Raw genomic sequence first — 25730 nt, forward strand, 5'->3', positions numbered from 1 at the left:
ATTCACACACTTACAGTCAACTCATTTTCTACAAAGGTGCCAAGAATATACAACATCCACACAGAAAATAAACATCAGAGTTAAACTACACACTAAATAGGCTAAATTGATATTTACAAAACATTTTATCCAACTGCTGAAGAATACACATTCTTTTCCTCAGCACATGGAACATTCTCCAGAATAGACCATATATTCTGAGAAAAGGACAATCTCTTCAATAAATAATGCTGGGAAAACTGGATAACCATATGCAGAAGAATGAAACTACACAAGTATCTCTTACCACATACAAAAAAAAAATCATATCAAAATGGATTAAAAAATCTAAGACCTGAAACTACAAAAAGAAAACAGTAGAGAAATACTCTAGGACATCGGTCTGGGGAAAGTTTTTTTGTCTAAGATCTCAAAAGCAGAGATAACCAAAACAAAAACAGACAAATGGAACCAGGCTAAAAAGTTTCAGAAGAGTGTGGTGGCTCAAACCTGTAAGCACAGCACCATGGGAGGCCGAGGCAGGAGGATCACTTGAGCCTGAGAGTTTGAGACTGGCCTGGATAACATAGTGAGACATAGATCTATCTCTACAAAAAATAAATAATTTAAAAAATGTTTTTAAAGCTAAAAAGTTTCTGTACAGCAAAAGAAGCCATCAACAAAGTGAAGAGACAACCCACAGAATGGGAGAAAATAGCTACAAACTATTCATCTGACAGGGAGTTAACAACAACCAGAATATACAAGAAGTTCAAACAGCTGGACAGCAAAAGAGCAAATAATCTGATTAAAACATGGGCAAAATATCTGAACAGACATTTCTTAAGAGAATACATACAAATGGTCAACAAGTATATGAAACAATGCTCAATGTTACTAATCATCAGAGAATTGCAAATCAAAACCACCACGATATATTATCTCACTGCAGTTAAACTGACTTTCATCAAAAAGACAGGGAATAACAGATGCTGGGGAGGATGTGGAGAGAGAAGAGCCCTTGTATACTGTTAACAGAAATGTAAATCAGCACAGCCACTATGGAAAACTGTATGGAGGATTTCTAAAAAACTAAAAATAGAACTACCACAGGATCCAGCAATTCCCCTACTGGGATATATTCAAAAGAAAGAAAATCAATATATAAAGGAGATATCTGCATTCCCATGTTTTTTTGTAATACTATTTACAATAGCTAAAATATGAAATTAGCTTAAGTGCCCATCAATTGATAAACGGATAAAGAAAATGTGGTATGTACACAACGGAATACTATTCAGCCATAAAAAAGAACAAATTGTCATTCGCAGCACCATGGACACAAATGGAGGGCACTATGTTAAGTGAAATAAGCTAAGCACAGAAAGACAAATATCACACGTTCTCACTCATATATGGGAGCTGAAAAAGTAGATGCAAATAGTGAGTAGATTGGTGGTTACCAGAGACTGGGAAGAGTAGGAGGGTGGAGAAGATGAAGAGGGGCTGACAATGGGTACAAAGAACAGTTTAACAGAAGAAATAAAACCTAGTGTTTGATAGATTGGTAGGGTGACTATAGTTTACAAAAAACTACTAAATATTTCAAAATAGCTAGAATAAAATAATTTGAATATTTCTAAAAAATATTTGAATATTTCACTAATTAAAAGTAACGGACATCCCAATTACACTGATTTGATCCTTACAAACTATATGAGTGCATTAAATTATCACATGTATTCCCAAAATATATATATTACATATCAATAAAAATTTTAAAGTAAATTTATTTTAAAAGGAGACTTTCTATCATTGGCACAAACTAAAAGTCAGTATCACTGTCATTTTTTAGAAAAGTAAACAAAAATAAATACAATGAAAAAATTATTAAAATTTTAGTTAGATTTTGTTGAAGGGTATGAGAGAAATGGGCAAGTGTTAAAAGGGTGTTAAAGATATACAAGTATCAAACAGACTCTTGGCTATCACAAGCAGATGAACTAAAAGAAAACTGGCAAACATAATAACTTTCTTACAATACTATCTAATGTTTTTCTCTTTCTATTTTTTTATTTTTATAGATTTAGGGGGTACAAATCCAGTTTTGTTACATCGATATATTACATAGTGGTGAAGTCTGAGTTTTTAGGGTAGGCGTTACCCAAATAGTGTACATTGTACCCATTTATCCAATGTTTTTAATACTGGATCAGGATAGACCTAAAATATCACCACCTAACATCAGAAGTATGTATTACATGCTTTAGGCAACATTAGGTTAACTATGATGACGCCATATTAAAATATTTATGTAAACCATTATTGCTAACAAAGATGTTCATGACACAGTAGTAGGTATATTACTGCTGCATAATCTATTTTTATGAAAAAAATAATGTACACTTCTTTTAACAGAGAAGGCAGGACTCAAACTCACATCCTTCAACAATTGTATCTAGCTTGAATTTTAATAAAATTGTACTTGTAGGCATAGAGAAACTCTGGAAGAATATAACTGAGAACTTTGGTGTATCTCTGGACTTGAGATTACAGGTATTTTTCCTTTTGCTAATGTGAAATTTCCTTTTGTTATGCAATAGATTTTCTAATTTTTCTAAGAAGCAACTATTAGCCACCTATTCCTAAATTGAATTTGAGCTCTTTGGTCATTCTGAGAGGAGAGAAACCAAGGAATAAGAAAAGGTGTAAGCTTTGTTGTGCTTTAAAAAAAGGAAATATACTACTAGTATTAATATAACTATTAATTAGACCAATTACAACAATGGCCAGAAAATTTATCATAAAAATAAAGCAATTTTTAATGATGCTCATATTACTATCAAAATATGTGACAAATGGCTGGGCGCGGTGGCTCACGCCTGTAATCCCAGCACTTTGGGAGGCTGAGGCGGGCGGATCACAAGGTCAGGAGTTCAAGACCATCCTGGCTGACACGGTGAAACCCCATCTCTACTAAAAATACAAAAAAATTAGCCGGGCGTGGTGGCGGGCGCCTGTAGTCCCAGCTACTCAGGGGGCTGAGGCAGGAGAATGGCGTGAATCCGGGAGGCGGAGCTTGCAGTGAGCCGAGATCATGCCACTGCACTCTAGCCTGGGCAACAGAGCAAGACTCCATCTCAAAAAAATATGTGTGTGTGTGTGTGAGACAAATATGTTATCTACAGAATAACACACAACAAATTTTATACTTATTTTGTCTGCTGTGGATGAAGGAAAGCATATGTACTATTTACTTAATAAAGACATCTAATTTATAAATCAGAAATAGCTAATCACTAGCCTAGTAGGATATAAAAATAAATTATATTTAAATTTTTTCCCAGTTATTCAGCAACTACACAGTTATTCCACCTCATGTCTCCTTGAGGAACAGGTGCAAGACCAGTTGCCTCTACTTGTACATTAAGAAACTGGAATGCACTTAAACTACTTCGGAGGATAGCAAATTCATTCTTAAAAATAAACCAACTGGAATACTGCTAAATATATTATCTGTAAATGGAATCAGAATTCTAGGTGCATTGTTTAAAAAGAAAAGATCCCTCAGAGAGAATGCAAAACCAAAAGAAATTAATAGCATTTTTGATATTTATGCTCAATTTCAGAAACTTAAAATTCCACATTGTCTGCATTAGAAAATACATTTAGACAGCAAAATATATCAGGGCAAAGATGAAAATTTGGTTTGAGATTCCAACTGTAATTAGGGTATACATAATTTATATTTAATATTTATTCAGATGTGCAAACACATAATAAATGAGAAAAACTAAAACTTTGCATCATAAAAAGTTCGATTAAAAATCTGAAACAATAATATCCATTACTAAATGAACCCAAATTAAAAAGATAATGGATAGATATGGAATCAAAATAGGAATTTTTCTATTATAGTGCTTAGAACGAATCACTTTTAAGGACATTAAATTACCATGGCATTGTTTTAGGCCTATGTTACTGATTATATGAAGTCATATTATTTTTCAGATTAACCGGAAGGTAAGTTCAATGAAGGTAAGGGCTTTCTTTTGTTCTCTGCTATATATACAAAGCCTAAAATAATATTCAGAGTAAAAAAAGATAATTTATCTTTTACAGAAAAGTCACCACTAAGCAATGATTTCAAGCACCACTTCACAGGACTTGAGAACCAAAACAGTTTAACGGGCATATTTAATTCTACTACATTAAAAACTCATGGTTTCAAAATTAACAAATTTCTAGTTACTTATTAAATGAATTAAAACACAAAAAATTATAATCTCCCTCCTCCACCAAAAGACAAAAAGCAAAACAAAATTTAAATTCTCAGAAAAATAATATCTACAATAACTTTTTAGCAAGAGTTCTGTTTGGTAAAAATGTGAGAGAGGGAACAAGATCATATATATCCAATTTCTTATACTAATAGATATTTAAGCTATTTACTTTCAATCTGAAAAATGGCAAGCTAGCAGATAAGGAAAAAATTCTACTCAATTAGGTAATCATCTTATACTGAAATGATGCACTTTAAATTTCTGAGAAAACATTTATTCTAAAACATGGTGAAAATTCAGACTACAGCCATCTGTGTTTGTTATTTGGAAGCCAATTATAAAAATGTTAACATATGTAGTCACAGAAATAGTTGCAAGATTTACTGGAAAGATATTATGTCCATATATAATTGCCTTTCAAAACTGGTTTGGATCTCAAGCAAATGTCTTACCCTGATCAGAATATGAATAAATGACTTAATACAAATAATAACTTATTCCTTAAACTCAAGATTTTTTTTTTTTTGAGACAGAGTCTCACTCTGTTGCCCAGGCTGGCGTGCAGTGGCACGATCTCAGCTCACTGCAAGCTCTGCCTCCCGGGTTCACGCCATTCTCCTGACTCAGCCTCCCGAGAAGCAGGGACTACAGGCGCCTGCCACCACGCCCGGCTAATTTTTTGTATTTTTAGTGGAGACGGGGTTTCACCATGTTAGCTAGGATGGTCTCAATCTCCTGACCTCATGATCCGCCCGCCTAGGCCTCCCAAAGTGCTGGGATTACAGGCGTGAGCCACCACGCCCAGCCAAACTCAATATTTTTAACTTAACAAATGATCATTCTGAATAAAACAATGAATTTTCAAAATGCTGTATAAAATATGCCAAGTTTTGGCCAGGTGCGGTGACTCACACCTGTAATCCCTGCAGTTCGGGAGGCTGAGGCGGGCAGATCCCCTGAGGTCAGGAGATAGAGACCAGCCTGACCAACGTGGTGAAACCCCGTCTCTACTAAAATACAAAAATTAGCTGGGTGTGGTGGTAGGCGCCTGTAATCACAGCTACTCGGGATTACAGCTACTCGGGATTTTACTGAGGCAGTAAAATCACTTGAACCCGGGAGGCGGAGGTCACAGTGAGCTGTGAGATGGCACCACTGCACTCCAGCCTGGGCAACAGAGTGAGACTCCGTCTCAAAAAAAAAAAAATCTTGAGTTTAAGGAATAAGTTATTATTTGTATTAAGTTATTATTTGTATTATTTGTATGTTATTATTTGTATTATTTGTATTAAGGTATTATTTGTATTATTTGTATTAAGTCATTTATTCATGACTCCATCTCAAAAAAAAAAGCCAAGTTTTTATAATGTCAATTCAAAAAAATCAACTATTTGGAATCTCTTCAGTTTCTTGAGTGTTCATTGTTCATTATGTGCCAGGCACTGTGCTAGACATGTGTCAAAATATATGATCTTAACAGTAGGACCCTTTAGTCTACTATTATTTAATAAGAGTCTCTCATTTCATCAAGTTGTGAGAAATAAATGAGATAAAAGTTAATACACAATTTCATAAACTCAGCAGTCCTATATATATTTAAGGAGGTGGTATGGGAACCTCCCTTGTCCTGATTTCTTCATATAAGTCTTTCCAAAAGAGATGTGGTTGTAGAGTTTTACCTGTGAAGAAAATAACTTGGCATATGTCAGGTAGTAAGTAGTTTATTTATTCAACAGATATTTATTGACTGCCCATCATGCATGCAACTTTGTGCTAAAGTAAGACATGTAGTGAGGAATAAAAGAGGTATAAACCCTACTCTCATGAATTGTAATACAGGTGGGAAAAACAAATTAAATATAGATAAACACAGAAATATATCATTTCAAGTGATAAAAAGTGCTTTGAAGAAAAAGGTATTAGGAGAGCCTCACACAGAAAAGATTTAATTTAAATGGGGTCGTGTGGGGAGAAGTCAGGAAATGTTGAAAGAATGTGGAAACCAAGATTTAAAGATGAATATGGGTTATCTGCCCAAGATCATAAGCAGTAAGCAGCAAAATAAAATGGAACAACAATATCTGACTCAAAATCCAACTTTCCATTATACCATTTGCTTTCCATGCATTCTCATCCTGCTTTTCATTCATCTGTCATTACACCCCAATCCTAGAACAGTAACTTGAAGAACATGAGCAAGTGATACCACCAAACAGACAAGTGCTTTTTTGACAAGACTGGAGAGAAAATAAAAATAAACACGATGAAACAAATATACTCGAGAGAATGGTACAAAATATTACTTAAAAGTGTTACCTAGTTTCTCCAGTATTCAAAAATAGCGGTAAATAGAGCTGTTTTTTGTTTTTGCTGTAGAAAAGCTAAGAAATACCAATTAATTCTAATTATGATGACTATATATACTTGTCAATGTTGCCTTTAAACGTTTTTAGTATTCCTTAATGAATGATAAACAAGAATGCTAATACAAACAACTACAACAAAACTCCAGTAGCCTAACTAGGGAAATAAAAAGATTATAACAGTTGTCCCAAAGACCATTTGTAAATGAAGTTGAAGTAAGGCAACTGAAAGTAAAGAAGACAAAAGCAACACTTTAAGGATGCTCTAAAGTATTATTAAATATCACAAAGATACAAACTGTTGGAAAATAACAGTGCCAAACAGGCCTGAGGGAATCAGGAATGGAAAAGACCACAGGACTTTACATATTGAGTGACCAGTCCAGTCCTACTTATAGCCTATAATCTCATTTAATATAATGTTTTTTTTTAAATAAAGGTTTTGGACCACCGTCATGTCTAAAAAGAAAACAAATTCTGCAGCTTAAGGAACCATCTTAATGTTACATATTTTAACACAATTTCACTGCCTGCCACACAGTAGACACAAATGTTTATTTGTTGGAAAATAATGTTTCAAAAAGAGTATGTGCTTTGGGAAGCTAAAGTGGAAAGATCACTTGAGGCCAGGAGTTTGAGGCCAGCCATAACAGCATAACAAGATCCATCTCTTAAAAAAGTAAATTTTTTTTTTTTTTTAAATTAGCCAGGAGTGGTGGCCCACACCTGTGGTCCCAGCTAGTTGAAAGGCTGAGGTGGAAGGACTGCTTGAGCCCAGGAGCCAGGCTGCAGTGAGCTAGGATCACATCACTGCACTCCACTCCAGCCTGGGCAACAGAGTGAGATCCTATCTCAAAAATAGTAGTAATAATAAAATTAAAATTATTTTAAAAACCAAGGTGAATATCAGGTCCATGGTTACACTATTGCACAACTATGCAATGTAATAACATGTAGCTGTCAAAAATAATGTTTTCAAGTCAGTGTGGTGGCTCATGCCTGTAATCCTAGCACTTTGAGAGGCTGAGGTGGGCATATTGCTTAAGCCCAGGAATTCGAGACCAACCTGGGCAACACAGTGAAACCTCATCTCTACAAAAAATACAAAAATTTGCCGGGCGTGGTGATGCAGGCCTGTGGTCCTAGCTACTTGGCAGGCTGAGGTGGGAGGGTCACTTGAGCCTGAGAGGTGGAGAATGGAGTGAGCCAAGATCATGCCACTGCATTCCAGCCTGGGTGACAGAGTGAGAGGCTCAATATCATATATCTTATTCAAGGTAAATTTTACGTTAGATTGTTTGTCTGGCATTTAGGAGGCTAAATTAATTTAGGAGGCTAGAAATCCCATCTCTACTTTTTTTTTTCTTTTTTTTTTTGAGACAGAGTCTCACTCTGTTGCCCAGGCTGGAGTGCAGTGGTGCAATCTCGGCCCACTGCAAGTTCTGCCCCCCGGGTCCATGCCATTCTCCTGCCTCAGCCTCCCGAGCAGCCGGGACCACAGGCGCCTGCCACCACACCCGGCTAACTTTTTGCATTTTTAGTAGAGATGGGGTTTCACCGTGCTAGCCAGGATGGTCTCGATCTCCTGACCTCGTGATCTGCCCGCCTCAGCCTCCCAAAGTGCCGGGACCACAGACGTGAGCCACCGCGCCCGGCCTCCATCTCTACTTTTAACAAAGATTTGCTTATTACTGAATTAAAGTTAATAGTGAAAATAGCATAGTAAAGACTCTTTTTTGTGTTTATTGATGAGGAAACACTACTAAAATGTTCTTATGGAAAATGAGGAAATACATAATACTTTTTTGAAAATAAAAAGTAAACTTAGAAATAAATTCAAGGCGGTTGGGTGCAGTGGCTCACACCTGCAATCCCAGCACTTTGGGAGGCCAAGGTGGGCGATCTTCTGAGGTCAGGAGTTCGAGACCAGCCTGGCCAACACGGCGAGACCCTGTTTCTACCAAAAATACAAAAATTAGCCGGGCATGGTGGCAGGTGCCTGCAATTCCAGCCACTTGAGAGGCTGAGGCAGGAGAATCACTTGAACCTGGGAGGCAGAGGTTGCAGCAAGCCGAGATCGTGTCACTTAGTGACAGTATTTACAATAGCAAAAACTGGAAACAACCCAAATACTTACTGACCTCACAATGGATACTGACGTAAATTCCTATAATGGAATACTATGCAGACGTGAACATCCTCTACATGATACTGAACAAAAGGCAAATCACTGATGACTTCATATGATACCATTAAGTTCAAGCACAGGAAAACTAGTATGTTGTATGTGTACATATATGTGGTATAGAAAAGCAAGGAAATAAACAAATTTAGAACTATAGGTACCTCAAGTGGTGAGGGGTTGGGATTAGATGAGGAAAGGTTTCAAATATATTCGTATGTGTATGCTTCTTCAGCAGGGTGATAGGTATAGAGGTGTTCTTTTTATCATCAGTCTTTATTTTATACATACATTTTACATATATTCTTTTTTAGAAGAAACATTTAAGTATTTTTAAAGTATGTAGAACTTCCTTCTGAGGGAACTGGTCAGTGCTCATAGCTTCTCCAATCCATGACACCCCTGCCTCTCCTCCCACCCTAAGTTTGATAAGGAAAGAAAGGTCAGTCAGTTAGATTCTTCTCTTAGAATTAGGGAACAAGGAGGTAATAAGCTGTCCAGAAAGATAACACGAGGAGATTCATCTTATATAAAGGATTCTAAAATGAGTGCGTCATGCAATAATCATATCAATCTACAGATACTCCTAAAATCATCTATAAAGTACAGTTTATATAATCAACCTACTAAACATGTTACAGACTATAAAACACTTCTCTTTGTATCCAACATAGTCAATTTTCCTTCTGGCATTGAATCATCCCTATTCCTTTAGTTCCACACCAAGTAAAGTAGCTGGCTTAGAAGAGGTCGTGATACATAATCACAGTATTGTAGAATCAAGTAAAGTGGCTATGTTAGTGGGTCCTAAAGTCGATTGCTCACTGGGGATCTTTACAAAAAATAGTGAGGCCTGACACTGCAGATTTTCTGATTTTGGTATGGGATGTAATGTAGGCATCAAAAAATTTGTAAAGCTTCCCAGGTGTTTCCTATATGCAGCAAAATTTGGGAGCCTCTAGGCTATATGATTACTCTATGAGTAGATGTGTTTCTATGATTTATATAATTTTTATTTTCCCCTTCTTTCTTTTTAAAGTATATTTACTGGGGCTGGGCACAGTGGCTTGCGCCCATAACCCCAGCACTTCAGGAGGCTGAGGTGGGAGGATCACTTGAGTCCAGGACCAACCTACGCAACATGGTGAGACCCTGCCTCTATAAAAAATAATTGGGCATGGTGGTGTGTACCTGTAGTCCCAGTTACTTGGGAGGCTGAGACGGGAGGATTACTTGAACCCAGGAGGTTGAGGCTGCAGTGAGTAATGATCATGCCACTGCACTCCAGCCTAAGTGACAGAGTGAGACCCTGTCTCAAAATAAATAAATAAGGGTATATTTAGTAGGAAACAATTCCATTGGATAGAACAGATTTGGAGACTCATCCCATAATTTTGGTCATGTGCAAACTGACATGCAGGCAAGGAAGCTGATCTACAAACAGAGGAGTATAACACATTGTGAAAGTGAGAGAAAAAAATGATGGAGAGAATGGCACCAGTTTCCAATGGCTTTTCAGTTTCCATGAGGCCCAGCTATACACTGACCTTCCTCTGAAATCTCCACATCTTTACAATAACCCTCTCTTTTCTCTCCTTCGCTTAACTAGTTTTGTTTTGTTTTGGAACAAAAGAGCCCTACCAGAATTAGACTGCTTACACTTGGCTATTTTAATCAAGTAAATATTTTATGTTAAAAAAGAAACACATAATGGTTTTTACTACTTCATTTGTACAACAATAACATATAACTGCCACCTGGTGGCAGCATACCTATCTTAAGATGAGATTTTTGTGTGGGGGGGGGGCGGGGGGTAAAGAAATAACATTAGAAGTTAACAATGACAGACATTCTTTAACAGTTTTCCACTACTGTTAGGATAACATCCACACCATTTTAAATGTCATATGTGGCTCCTCATTATCTGATCCCTAGTTCTCCAATCCCATTTTCTGCTATATAGCTTAATCCTCCATGCTCCAGAATGACGATAATGATGATAATGACTGACACTTCTTGAACACTTCTTATAGACTGACAGTGTTCTAAATGTTTTAGACTTATTAATGAATCCTCACAACAACCCCAAGTACCAAGGCAGGTACTATTATTGTTCTCATTTTCCAGAGGAGGAACAGAGCAACAGAGAGGTTAAGTAAATTCCTGATGCCAAAAAACTAGTAAATGACAGTCAGGATTTGAGCCTAGACGGCCTGGTCCAGTCCAACCTCATAACCACTACAATTATCAATTCAAAATCTTTGAAAAATTCCATTTAGATGTATAATAAGGAACTTCTAATAAAAAAATGTACAAAACTGATTTCACAATCTTGCCTAGGTCAACAACTGAAACCTTGACCACATTTTTCTTAGTAGTAACAGAAACCTCCTCTCCATGCTCACTATCCTTTACCTTTCAGATCCAGCCAGTCACCAAGTTCTGCTGATTTTATCTTCTAAATATTTACTGATGTATCCCCTCTGTTCCTGCCTCACTGTCTGTCATTTGTACTTTCAACAGCCTCGTAAATGGTTTTATCCTCCTCAACCTATCCTCCACACAGCTGTCAAATACATCTATCTAAAATGCAAATCTAGCTAACCATATTATTCCCCAGCTTAAACACTCATCAATAAGCCAGGTGGGGTGGCTCATGCCTGTAGTCCTCAGTCAGGAGGCTGAGGCAGGAGGACTGCTTGAGCCTGGGAGTTCAAGGCTGCAATGATCTATGATCACGCCACTGCACTCCAGCCTGGGTGAAAGAGTGAGACTCTGCCTCTAAAAAATATATAAAACACAAAAATACCCCTCATTAATAGATCCCCACAATCTACAGGATATAATCCAATCTCCTTAACATAGATTCAAGGATTTTCAAGATGGAGCCCTAGCCTATAGTCTCATTTCTTGCCACATCTTGCTAATAGCTTTATACTCCAATAATACCAAACAAGGTAGGTAATACAATACCTTCCCCAAAACAAGTCAAACGATTCCACATCTCTGTGCTTTTTCCATTTTGTCTCATTCTTCTGGAAGCTTCTACTCACCTTCCACTCCCTTCCCACCTGGGCAGTTCCTCCCCATCCTTTAAGGCTTCATTCAGTGTTTATCCATCCAGAAAGCCTTCCCTAACTGCCAAGATAGAATCAGATATCCCTCTTCAGTGTTTTTCATGGACCCAGAATTATATTACCCATTGTGTATTTATAATTATCTCTTTATGTGTCTGCCTACTAACTAAATAATGCTTATGCTTGGCAGAGTCCATGTCTCTCATATCCTATCGTCTTAGCAAAGTGCCTAGCAAGTAGTAAGTGTTCAATCATATTTACTGAATGAGTAAATAAATAGCTCCCTGTAGTTCACTCTGAATACTTAACTTATTGTATCGTGACTGACTTTCTACTCGAATGTGAAAGTATCAGAGGCAAGCTTGTGACTATCTCTGAATTCCCACTGACTTGCATAAAGTAGAGGCTCGAGTAAATATTAAGTTATCTAGGATTTGATCTGAAAGACTGAAAATAATGGAGTAGAGGATTAACAAAATGAAAAAGGTGTTTTAAGATGAACCCAGTGACAATATATAGGATGGACCAGAGAAGATGAATAGAGGCAAGGGAACTAGACAGATGAGGGGATGTGGGCCTGATTTTATTGGACTGCAATATTAGAATAGAAAGAAAACGGTTAAGTGGGAGACAAATTTTTTTATATTTATTCTTTATTTTTATTTTTTGAGACGGAGTCTCACTCTGTTGCCCAGGCTGGAGTGCAGTGGCATGATCTTGGCTCACTGCAAGCGTGTGAGACAAATTTTTAATTTAAAAAGTAGGATGTGGTTATGAGTATATAGAATAAAGGAAAATAATCACAGAATAATTCAAAGGATCTTTCAATCAAGATGCTTTCTGAATATATTAATAGGTATGAACTAAACTACTGAGCCTAGAAAATATGATGATACGGAGACAGAAAAGAGAAAATTGGCTGGGCGTGGTGGCTCACACCTATAATCCCAGCACACTGGGAGGCCAAGGTGGGAGAACTGCTTGAGCCCAGGAGTTCAAGACCAGCCTGGGCAACATGGCAAAACCCTGTCTCTACAAAAAATTTAACAATTAGCCAGGCATGGTGGTGAGCCCCCGCAGCCCCAGCTACTCGGGAGCCTGAAGTGAGAGGATCAATTGAATTCAGGAGGTCGAGGTTGCAATGAGCCGTGATCATGCCACCACACTCCAGCTGGGGCAACAGAGATCCTGTCTCAAAAATGAAAGAAAAGAAAAAAAAGAGAAATAAAAGAAAATAGAGAGAAAGAGAGTGAGATAGAGAAAGAAAGAAGAGAAAGCTTAGAACATTAAAAAAATTTAAGTACAAATCCTAGAGAAAAAGTAGACAGACTCTCCTGCCATACAATTAAAATTCTGAGGCCTATTAAAATTGCCTACCTTATTTCACCCTTTGAATTTATTAAAAAATTACACATTCTTCTCAACTAAAAAAAAAACCTCAAATTATCTTTTCTTTTTCTCAAACTTTATTATAAAAATTACTAATGGTTGTTTAAAGTGGAAAAGTGAGAGTTCTCTTGTTGAGTCATTAGAAATGCTCAGATATGAATTTTCATTGTGAAAGGAATTTATACAAATTAAAATTAAATATTATTTTGGCAAATATAAAAAATTTCACGCCAAAAGAATTTCCAATATTTTTAAGTTGTATATGAATAGAAAAGAGAGTTTCTGTAACTTTCAGCCAAAACTCATTATTTCATATATAAACTCCTAGTAGATATTTCCTAATGCAGTTTTAACATATTTTCTAATACCCTGCCATTTAGAAAAAGATCTACTAATTTATTTGGCTCTCAAGAAATGGAGTAGAGGATATAAACGGCATAAGAATTAACTGAGATCTCTGCCCCATGCCCACTGCAATCCCCACAAGGTCTCCTTCACACACAAAATTTGATTCATGATACATATGGAGAACTACTATTTTAGTTATAATTGATCCCTGTCACTATCTTCTCTGGGGAAACAACTAATAAGGCAATACTAACTTGAATAAAAGTGAGACCCTAGCCTGGACGTTGTGGCTCACGCCTGTAATCCCAGCACTTTGGGAGGCTGAGGCAGGCGGATCACGAGGTCAGGAGATTGAGACCATACTGGCTAACACAGTGAAACCCCGTCTCTACTAAAAATACAAAAAAATTAGCCGGGCGTGGCAGCGTGCACCTGTGGTCCCAGCTGCTGGGGAGCTGAGGCAGGAGAATGGCGTGAACCCGGGAGGCAGAGCTTGCACTGAGCCGAGATAGTGCCACTGCACTCCAGCCTGGGTGACAGAGCAAGACTCTGTCTCAAAAAAAAAAAAAAAAAAAAAAAGTGAGACCCTGGAGGAATAAATACAGCCTAACCACAGAGCCCACAATGAGCAATCCTAGTAAACAACAAGGAATTTTATAGTGTGTTCAGTACTAATAGGAGAGAGAGCCTAGATTTTATACCCTATTAGTTTTTCAGAGATCTGTAAATCAGAGAACCTATGAAATCAATCTTTACAGATTAGGACTTTGTATAGTAAAGTTGATTATAGTTCTGAATCATCAAAACAATAATCTTGGGGGCTTTAAGAAATTATTTCTTAAAAGGGGGAAAAACTCTTAGACTTTTACAGAGAAACTTTCACACCACACAAAAATCTCAGAGAACAGTAAACCACAATAAGAATCTTAACTCTCATGGTAACTGAAAACAAACACTACATTGTTAGTGAACAAGGAGGAAAAAGGAATTTTACATATTACAAAAGAATCTATAAATTTAAACAAAGAACCTAAGCAAAACTACTCCTGAAATAATGTTACATTTTTGAATATTATGAATATTGAACACTTTTGAATACTGTTAAACCCATGCAAAAATCAACCAAAGCTTTATGCAGTGTACCTAGAAGGGCACTAAGTGTTGTAAGTTACAGTTTGGTGATGACTAAGACAAAAAGTAAAAGGGGTGTCAATATGACAACAAAGACATCTCATACTGGTGAAGTAGCTACAGATCCCCCATGTTTAAAATGACAGGTCTTTTCATTTTTGAACACTAAGTTACTTTTTTCTCACAGTGTAAATGGACTGGAAATGATCAAGCCAAATATCCAACAGGTGCCCCTTTAACCAACTGCATGCACTTGTAAAACAGCTGCTCATGGAATGGAATGACTCACTGGCCAACAAAGAAATCAAGCTTCAGCATCATGCTGTTATCAACTCACCAAGAACCTATTATTCAAAGGAAGCAACAATTTAAATTTTGGCAAAGCCCAAAAAGCCTAAAAATATATATATATGGAAGATAATCCCACTGGGGATACGTATTTCTTCCCATTCCTCTCTGGTGCTTGAGTGCACACGTTCTCTCTCTCTCCACACATACAGAAAGGATATATATATTTTATATACATATATAATTAATATTAGATAAAAGAAGTTGGTAACAACCCAATTAAAAAATGGGCAAGGGATATTAATAGACATTTCTCTAAAGAAGATCTACAAATGGGGTAGGCGCAGTGGCTCAGGCTTGTAATCCCAGCACTTTGGGAGGCTGAGGTGGGCAGATCACCTGAGGTCAGGAGTTCAAGACCAGCCTGGCCAACATGGTGAAACCCCGTTTCTGCTAAAAATACAAAAAAATTAATCGGGCATGGTGGTGGATGCCTGTAATCACAGCTACTGGGGAGGCTGAGGCGGGCAGATCACCTGAGGTCAGGAGTTCAAGACCAGCCTGGCCAACATGGTGAAACCCCATCTCTGCTAAAAATACAAAAAAATTAATCGGGCATGGTGGTGGATGCCTATAATCCCAGCTACTGGGGAGGCTGACGCAGGAGAATCACTTGAACCCAGGAGGTGGAGGGTGCAGTGAGCTGAGGTTGCGCCATTGCACTCAAGCCTGGGAGACAAGAGCAAAACTCCATCTCAAAAAAAAAAAAAAAAGAAATCTACAAGTGGCCAAAAAGTGCATTAAAAGATGATACTCAACATCATTATTCATTAGGAAAATACAAACCAAAACCACAATTAGAAACCACTTAATACCCACAAGGATGAGTATTAAAAAAACAAAAAAAACAAAACAAACAAAAAAAAAACAGAAAACACAACTGTTAATGAGGTTATGGGAAAATTGGAATGTCCTATACGTTGCTGATGGGAAGGTAAAATGGTACAGTCACTATGGAAACAGTTTGGCAGTTCCTCAAAAAGTTGAAATATAACTACCATATGACCTTGCTCAGTTCTACTACTAGGTATATACCCAAGAGAAATGAAAACAGGTACTCAAATACATCCATACAAATGTTCACAGCAGCACTATTCACAATAGCCAAAAGACAGAAACAACCCAAATGCCTATCAATGTACAAATTATGGTATATACATACAATGGAATATTATTCAGCCATAAAAAGGAATGAAGTACTGATATATGCAGCAAAATGGATGAACCTTGAAAACATACTAAGCGAAAGAAGCCAGACACAAATGGTCACATATTATATGATTCCTTTTATATTAAATATCTACAACTGGTAAATCCAGAGAGTGCGTTGGTGATTGTTAGTGGCTAGAGGGAAGAATCAATGAAGAATATCTGCTTAATGGGCACAGGGTTATATTTTGGGATGAAAAAATGTTTGGGAAGTAGGCAGAAGCGGTAGTTGCATAACATTGTGTTAAGCCACTGTGTTAAGTTCACTTAAAGATGGTTAATTTTGCTTATGAGTTTCACCTCAATTAAAAAAAATTATAGCTTCTTTATATCTAGCACGTAGAGAACTCAAAAAGCTCCCAACCATTATTTCATTTATCCTTCAAAACACCTGTTGAGGTACACATCGTAAGATTATTCCAACTGACAATAAGGCACAGAATTTGTGATCATTTAAATAAATGCTTGCGGCTGGGCGCGGTTGCTCACGCCTGTAATCCCAGCACTTTGGGAGGCCAAGGTGGACGGATCACAAGGTCAGGAGTTTGAGACCAGCCTGGCCAATATGGTGAAACCGTGTCTCTACTAAAAATAAATAACTAGCCGGGTGTGGTGGTGGGCGCCTGTAGTCCCAGCTACTCGGGAGGCTGAGGCAGGAGAATAGATAGAACCCAGGAGGTGGAGGTTGCAGTGAGCCGAGATCGTGCCACTGCACTCCAGCCTGAGTGACAGAGTGAGACTCCATCTCGGGGGAAAAAAAAAAATGCTTGCTAAGTAAAAGTTCATAGCTGCAGTCGTAGGCATTCAAAAATGTTGGTTGAACAAATGAACACATAAATGTCTCCAAAGTCCTGGTGCCATTTCTACCAGGCCAGATGGCAGTATTATAAATTCTCTTTCTCCCTCTCTCCAGCACACACACACACACACACACACACACACACCCCAGACACCAAACTACTTTTATAAATAAGTTTTGAAAAATTCCGTAGCTTTTCCAAATTAAAGTTTTTAAATGGATGTTAAGCAATTACATAAAGTGACTAATCTTAATTTTAGTGGAATCTTACTAAGAAATGAATATAAATAATGTCCCTTATTGTTTAGCAATTTACCATAACCTTTTCTAGCTATATTAGAAGAAATTCACTTACATTTCAATATTCAGTAGCCTATAATAGATATTTTGTAGACATAGTTTAGCTTTTACTATGAACCTTTTTATTTATAAAATAAGAGATGTTTTTGTTTGAAAAAATTTTTGTTCCATTCTTGTCATATTTCAATCACTTGGATGTATCCTATCTTTTTCACTTCCTCTTTCCACGAGCTATCATTCAACTTTCAGTTTCACTGACAGGGCATCACGTTCCTTCCTCCACATTCTCTCTCTAAACACCATGTTTTGCTTCATTCCGACAAAGCCTAAGCTGGGTGCAGTGGGTCACCCCTATAATCTCGGCACTTTGGGAGGTTAAGGCAGGAGGATCGCTTGAGCCCAGGAGTTCAAGACCAGCCTGGGCAACATGGTAAAATCCCATCTCTACAAAAAAATTTTAACAATTAGCCAGGTGTGGTGGTGCACATCTGTAGTCCCAGGTGCTCAGGAGGTTGAGGCAGGAGGATCACTTGAGCTCAGGAGGTCAAGGCAGGCTGCCACTCCAGCCTGGACAACACAGCAAGATCTCGTCTCAAAAAAAAAAAAAAGCCTGAAGGTTATGAATTAGTTTTAAGTCACAGGTACTGCACTATTGCTGCAATAAATGTTGATGAAGCTATCAAACTGCTGCATCTACTCGGAATGCTAAGTAAGCTCTGCCACATCTAAGTATGAAAAACTAGAATGCTTAAAACAGGAAGGGAAAACACTTTCTTAGCTGTGGAACAAAGTAACTGAAATATGCAAAGAACAGTTTTACACCATAACCAGCTTTGTCTATCACAGTGGAAACAGTAACTGAAAAGTCCTGCTATCAATAATCAATATACAGCTTGCATGGAGCACCATCCTTTTTTTTGTACACAATTGGAACTACTCTTCACACTGAAAATGTTTGTTAAACAAAAGTCATGTAATTACAAATTACTGAATATAATAGACAATAGTTTTTTATAATTATTCAGCAAATAATGCCCATTATATAAAATACTGAATAACTTTAAAAAGTATACCTAATGCAAATTTACATGAGTAATAATTTTATATTAAATATACAACTGTCCTCTATTTAATTCTGTTCACTTAAATTACAATACTTCCTTTACGTGCCATGAATAATTATACTTGGAAAAAAATGAAGTCATTTAAAATGGAGTTAAAATAGTTTGGTTCAACACAAGGACAACCTATGTAGTGCCATCCCCGTCAAAACACTGCAGAGGGAGCTAGCCCAGCTCTGAAAATATTTAATTACTACATAATGCAGTAATGTCTCACATCTCCCAGGGTCATGCTTCTTGCAACATCAATACTGAGGAAATAGCTGAGGACCCAACAGTAAACCAAAACAACCAACAAGCAGCAGAAAAACTAAATTGCCCTAAAGCCCACTGGGCAGGCTCCACTGGCCTCTGTTTTTGTTTTGTTTTGTTTTTTGAGACAGAGTCTTGCTCTGTCACCCAGGCTGGAATGCAGTGGCACAACCTCGGTTCACTGCAACCTCCACCTCCTGGGTTCAAGTGATTCTCCTGCCTCCACCTCCCCAGTAGCTGGGATTAGTACCTGCCACCACGCCTGGCTAATTTTTTTGTATTTTTTAGTAGAGACGGGGTTTTGCCATGTTGACCAGGCTGGTCTCAAACTCCTGACCTCAGATGATCCACCCACCTCAACCTCCTAAAGTGCTTGGATTACAGGTGTGAGCCACTGCGCCCCACCTGTTTTGTTTTTTATACTTTTTTCTTTTTAGAGATGGGGTCTCACTACATTGCCCAGGCTGATCTAGAACCTCTGGGCTCAAGCGATCCTCCCACCTCAGCCTCCCAGTGTTGGGATTACAGGTGTGAGCCATCACACCCCGCCTAAGGTCTTTGTTGTTGTTGTTTTTTCTTTTTACATAGTATTCTACCAACCTCAGTTCTGGGTTCCTTAGTCGTAGCAAATCTAAAACAGTAAATTAGGAAAAGAGGCAGATGAGGAGTAAGAGCATGCCCACAGCAATACGAACTAACAGCAAGGAAAGAATAAGCACAACAAACACAGAAAGGAAATCTATAAAATGTCTAACAATATAATCCCAACTATATTATACACTCTGCACTGAAATAACAATTACAATTCCAGGCCTACGCTAAAATAGGAAACCTAGTTATTCTGTGCCTCATTTTCCTGTTCTGGATAATGGTCATACACTATAACATGTGTTTAATATAATGTATTTGATAAGCCTTTATGTTTTTTAAAAAATGGCATTTGAGGCTGAGTGCAGTGGCTCATGCCTGTAATCCCAGCACTTAGGGAGGTCGAGGCAGGCAGATCACTTAAGGGCAGGAGTTCGAGACCAGCCTGGCCAACATGGTGAAACCCCATCTCTACTAAAAATACAAAAATTAGCCAGGCGTGGTGGTAAATGCCTGTAATCCCAGCTACTTGGGAGGCTGAGGCAGGAGAATCTCTTGAACCTGGGAGGTGGAGGCTGCAGTGAGCCAAGATCCTGCCACTGCACTCTAGCCTGGGAGACAGGCAGTCTCAAAAAAAAAAAAAAAAAAATGGCATTTGAATATTCTTTTCTGGTCATAAAAGAGATACATTGTATCAAGAATTTGGAAAATACTAAAAGTATAAAGAAAATTAAAATTGCCTATAAGCCACCACCCAGAGATAGCCACAATTTACATCATGGTGCTTTTTTTCAGGTGTCTTCATATTTAAATATGTACATATACCTTTTCCTGGTAACTTTTTTCTTTTTAATCTGGCATTATTTGTGGGCATTTTCCACACTCAAAAAGTCTTTGTAGAATTATTTTACATACCATAATTTATTAACCCATTATTACAGATTTGGGGTAGTATGAAACATTTTATACAGTATACTATATATTATACTGCATACATGACAAACTGTTTAAAAAGTGATCATTTATAAGGTTTAGATACAGAAAGGGAATTTTTCAATGGAACTGTTTATCAATAAATTACCCCCAAAAAGATTTGTAAGTTGTGGTTTGCAAAACTAGATTATCAAATACAATACTTAAGTCCAGTGAACAAATGAGACATTTGGAGAATGAAGTCTCAGATAAACTTTGGAAAATGATCATTTAAAGTTGTTTCTGATGCCAGCAACATGGATTTCACATTAAGAGAATTCTAGATCACTGTTATTAAATTACAACCGTGCTAGCAACGTAACACTTATTAATGACTCATTAATCATTCTGTTCATTCATTAAGCAAATATGTATGAATAACTATTTGAAAGGCATTATATTATGGTGCATTAATATCAATAGTAAAGCTTTCTTAGTAATTCTATAAAATGACATAGTAGTATTTAAAACACTTGAACAAAATGTGGAAGAATATCCCCCAAATCCTACTGCAGCTCATCCCTCTTTGTACTTATCACCCAGAGTCTGTCTCTCCCACTAAACAGTGAGCAACTTGAGAGCAGACACTGTCAACTCCTCTAGGTATAAAATAGGGGTTCAATATACGTTTGCTGAATAACATTATAATCCAGAGTTTTTCAGTTCTAATCTGAAAGCACACGTTTATACAAATGAAATAATGTATATACTATTTTTGATAATGCCCTTTTCACACTATTTTTCATATTCCTATCAGTCTTCATAATCTTAATGGCTTTAAAATATTCCATCATATTTATATAACTTAGAAAATGATTCCCTTCATGTTGTCTTTAAAAGTTATTTCCAGGGGTTTTTTGTTTGTTTGTTTGTTTTTTGAAACAGGATCTCATTCTGTTGCCCAGGCTGGAGTGCAGTAGCATGATGATAGCTCACTGCAGCCTCGAACTCCTGGGCTCAAGTGATCCTCCCACCTCAGACTCCTGAGTAGCTAGGACTACATACAGGCGCACACCACCACACCCTGCTATTTTTTTTTTTTATTTAATTTTTTGTAGAGTCTCACTATGTTGCCCAGGTTGGTCTTGAACTCCTGGTGTCAAGCGATCCTCTCGCCCCAGGCTCCCAATGTCAGCATTTTTATATTGTATAGCTAATGTTGCAGCAAACACACCTTGCCTTACAAGTCTCATAGATTTATATCTTACTGGAAAAAGGGCTAAATTCTAAAAGAAGATAATCTTTTACAACAAAAATTCACCTTAAACAGGTTTTTACCCCATACATAGAATTTTGAGAGATAAAGAAACACACAAAGAAACTAGAATTGTATTTTGCCAAATCAACTACAACTGCAAGCAATTTAAATAAATCCTCTATTATGAAATGTGTATGTCCAAAGTAAACCATGTTTTGCAGGACTGCTTCACATATATTTAGGAAAGATATTTCTGGGGGCAGGCAATAAAAATTGTGAGGTAACAGACAAGTAAGACATCTAATCAGATCTTCAATGCTTTTGGAGGGGCACACACTTCACCTCCACTACTTCCTTAGATGCATAGAGCTTGCTCAGCCCCTCAGATTGCACAAGTGTAGGCTTTGGACTTCTAAAGATACCCTGATTCCCCTTTCCCACCATTTATAGATTCAAAAGTAAAAATTTACCTGGCTATATACAAGCATTTAAACCTTGATCTTAAATAGAGGGAGCTTATAGGAAAGTCAACTATATTTTAGAAATATGAAGCTAGTTTTTATATATATATTCATTTAACAAACTTGTGTTGAGCTTCTATCACTGCATCTCTGCGGTATGGCCCTTCATTGATAATAAATCACTAACCTGGTTTCCTTTGTTTATGTGCGGAGAAGAGAAAGGAAGAGAGGAAAAACAGTTACCTGTAATACAATTTTTGTTCAAGTATGATTGCTAACAATTATCTCTAAAAATAATATAATCCATAAAAGAAGACTTCATTGAAGGGAGGAAGGGGGCTTTTGAGCCCAGACAAAATATATGCTCAAATATGTAATTTTTAAAAGAAATATGCTACGCAGCTTATATTCTGTATATGTTAAATTTCTCATGAAGCCCAATGAACGATGCCTGTGTATAATTGTGTATTGTATTGTTCGCTTTACAGGCTTTTCCATACCCGTTCACACACACACACACACACACACACACACACACACACACACACACGCACAACCAGGATTCGCCAGAGAGATATATAACAACTAAATTATTTAAAGCAGGAATTCTATAGGTGTCGGCATATGGAACCTTTCGGTCCCCAGAAGTTCCATTCACAGACTGCATTAACATTCCATACCACACAAAAGCGCATGCCATGACAAAGACCTTCAAGTACAAACATACAAAGACACGCTTCTAAAAACGCCCCTAAAGCCAAGTTCACAGCTGGCACTTGTGGCACACACAAGCCACTGCTGAGACAGCTGTCACAGGCCAATCACACACACCCAAGAGTGCCAGCGTGCTACCTAAGGAAGACAAGCTGATGATCAGCGCACAAATCCCCAACCCAATAAAGAAAAGCCCTAAATCCCCACCCTGGAAAGCACAATGCCTGCACCACCCAGAAAACTCCTTAAAAAAATGAAAGATCGGAGGTTTAGAAGCAACTAAACACTAGTTTACAGCAATACAGTAAAAGGGGAGTTTTATTTGGACATTCACGAGAAAGGAGCCACAATATTCAATCCTCGCGGAAGTATTATCAGCTAGCACAAGGCTTTGTCCCCCAACTGGAAAAAGGGGAAAGGAGGAGGGCGAGGAGAGATGCAGACCCTAAGACCCTGCAGCACCTCCCTCTCGGGCAGTGCACTGGGGCTGCGGCGAACTCCGCTTCCCAGGCCCCCTCCCACCCCGTGCTAGCCACCGCCTCCCACCGCAGGCCCGGTTGCCTCGGGCTCTCCTACCTTGGCTTTGCCGGCCTCCAGCTTCTTCTGTCTCTCCTCGTCCTCCATGGCCTCTGCAAGGAAGGCAGGGGAAAACAGGGGTTGAGGGGTGGTTGGGGATAGAAAGGAAAGGTCGATTTGGACGGAGGTGGGACGGCAAGCTCCCCGGCCCAGAGAGCCGAGTCGGTCCGGCGCTCCCCCGCCCAAAGTGGAAGCAGTCTCCGCGCTCACTGGCGGATCGCCCTCAGCCGCACGGGAAGCGCCGTCACCACCGCCGCCGCCGCCATCTTCGTCTCCACGTAAACACACGGCGAGGCGGGAGGGGCGGGAACGTCTGTCCGCGCAGCCGCCTCGCGGGCAGGTGCTCCTGGGGTGCCGCCCCGGCCCAGCCCTCCGGGGTCAACCCTTGCCAGGCCTCGGACCTGCCTCCTACCAGCGAGGATCCCGCCGTAGAGAGCGCCCTTCCCGCACATCAACGGCTCACAGGTGGCGGCCGAGCTGAGGGGTAGGAGAGACGGAGTGTGCCAGAGGCTCCTGGCCTGACCCCCACCCTCCGTCCGAGGAATCCAGTGCTATTAAAACATGAGTTTTTTTTTTTTCCTTCAAGTTACAAAACTAACACACCTAATGGTGAAATTGGCGAACACCTAAAAGCTCCAACGGAAAAGTTCCGGTGGGGGGTGGTGGGGGGGCGGACGCCAGGTTTTCTACCTACATTAACTGCTTGACTCAAGGAATTATGAGAGCAGCTAATTGCTCTTATTACTTCCTTAGCCTGAAAAGTCCCTCCCTCTTCCCTCCACTGGTTCCCACTCAATCTCCGGTTCATCCTTTTAGTCCCATCGCACACGCTGCCTCCAAATGGCTTTTCTGACCTCTTGTTCCCTCCACGGCAACCGAGACACATCCAGTCAAAACTTAGTCCCCTCCCCCGACTCTTTCGGGCTTCCCTTTAACAGTAGTGTTCTGAAAGGAGCCTGAGCTTTAGAACCTCGGTTAGGGACAATGCCAGACTACACTAACTTTCTAGCTTTAATGACAAGTTACCTATCCTCCCTGAGCCTACCTGGAATTTTTGGAAGGGTTGTTAATATATGTGACTGCCCTGACATATTAAAACGTCCTGAATAATGTCAGCTTTATTTCTCCTTGGGCTTCCTTTAAGTACCCTGCACCATATTTTAATAATTTGTGTGCGTCTTAGTTCAGCTCATACTCCCAGCTCCTTGATGACAGAGACTCATCATAAGTCTTGCTCATCTTGGCTTTACTAAAATGACCAGCACAGAGCTCTGCACTCAATAAACCCTTTTTGGATTGAATTGAGCAGTGTTTATAAATTTAACATTACTATCTTTCCTTGTTTCCCCGACATGTGCTCCCTCAGTCCTTTGTGTTCGTCTCCCTACCCTCCAATGCTCACATCCATTCCTGGAGTGAACTACACATTTTAATGTCTCTGGTTGATTACTCAGGTTTATCATGTTTCTCCGTTGCTTTGAGCTCGGTTGGACTGAAAAACTAGCAGTTGTGAACAAAAAATAGGCTAAAATTAGTTCAAGCGTAGAAGTGGTGTTAAGTGAAAAATTGAGGTTAAAAAACAAAAAAGGAGAGAATAAAGACCTTAAGTCTACCACAAACTGAAGACGAGTTTTAAATAGCCCTCATTTAGAAATCTTAGCTTTAAAAAAGATTTTTTTCTTAAGCTCCGTAATGCATACATTCTGCCAACTTCTAACAGCCAAGTGCATATTGTCCTGTTATCTCAACCTGAATTAGGAACCAGGTAAAATTAGACATTTTATCATAGGGATGAAAGAATTGAGGCAATAAGTGATTTACTTAGTTACCCATCAAATTAAGAGTAAGGACTACAACTAAGTGTTCTAATAGTGCAGTGATTTAAATACTGCCTGGATTGAGGGATTATGAGTGTAGATGCTGATTGCCTAGGAGGGGGAAGCCCCAGGGTATCCAAAGCTATTCCTGTTTGTTAAAGGATACTGCTTTCTCGGTGACTAAATAAGTCAGCTGTTTGTAGGTGCTGAGAATGTTCAAGAATACCTTCCAAAGCAACAGGATTATTTCAATGTTTCCTTCACTGATAGCAGCCAATCATATACATGTCTAGTTTACATAATGGGTGCTCAATCAATGTTGAAAGTTAGATTTGTGTTAACTTCTATTAGAAGAGCAAGCATTGGGCACTAGTGCTCTGACTCTTCCTTATGGCACCTATTCTGTCATAACTTGTCATACCAATCATTAATTCATGTCATGTCATTCACTTACTCAAGTGATTCTTTCAGAAGATATTTCGGCAAAGACTTGAAAGAGATGAGGAGGCTGGGCGGGGTGGTGCATGCCTGTAATCCCAGCACTTTGGGAGGCTGACGGGTGGATCGCTTAAGCTCAGGAGTTCGAAACCAGCCTGGGCAACATGACAAAACCCTGTCTCTAC

General features: G+C 38.6%; 1 protein-coding gene across 7 annotated transcripts in view; it reads right to left on the minus strand.

Annotated features, from left to right (window-relative positions):
* The window catches only part of AKAP9 (A-kinase anchoring protein 9), a 167237-nt gene extending 143647 nt beyond the window's left edge, over positions 1-23590 (minus strand). For 6 of the 7 annotated variants that reach the window (XM_019031100.4, XM_019031099.4, XM_019031098.4 and 3 more), the window contains exon 1: positions 23291-23590. In XM_019031100.4, the coding sequence (XP_018886645.1) occupies positions 23291-23338 (48 nt within the window). In that variant the 5' untranslated portion in view covers positions 23339-23590. The remainder of the gene's footprint in view (positions 1-23290) is intronic. The other variant, XM_055346591.2, reaches the window with a different exon arrangement.
* Positions 23591-25730: the final 2140 nt, after the last annotated feature.

This window comes from Gorilla gorilla, chromosome 6, assembly GCF_029281585.2.
Source record: "Gorilla gorilla gorilla isolate KB3781 chromosome 6, NHGRI_mGorGor1-v2.1_pri, whole genome shotgun sequence".
Lineage (NCBI taxonomy): Eukaryota > Metazoa > Chordata > Mammalia > Primates > Hominidae > Gorilla > Gorilla gorilla.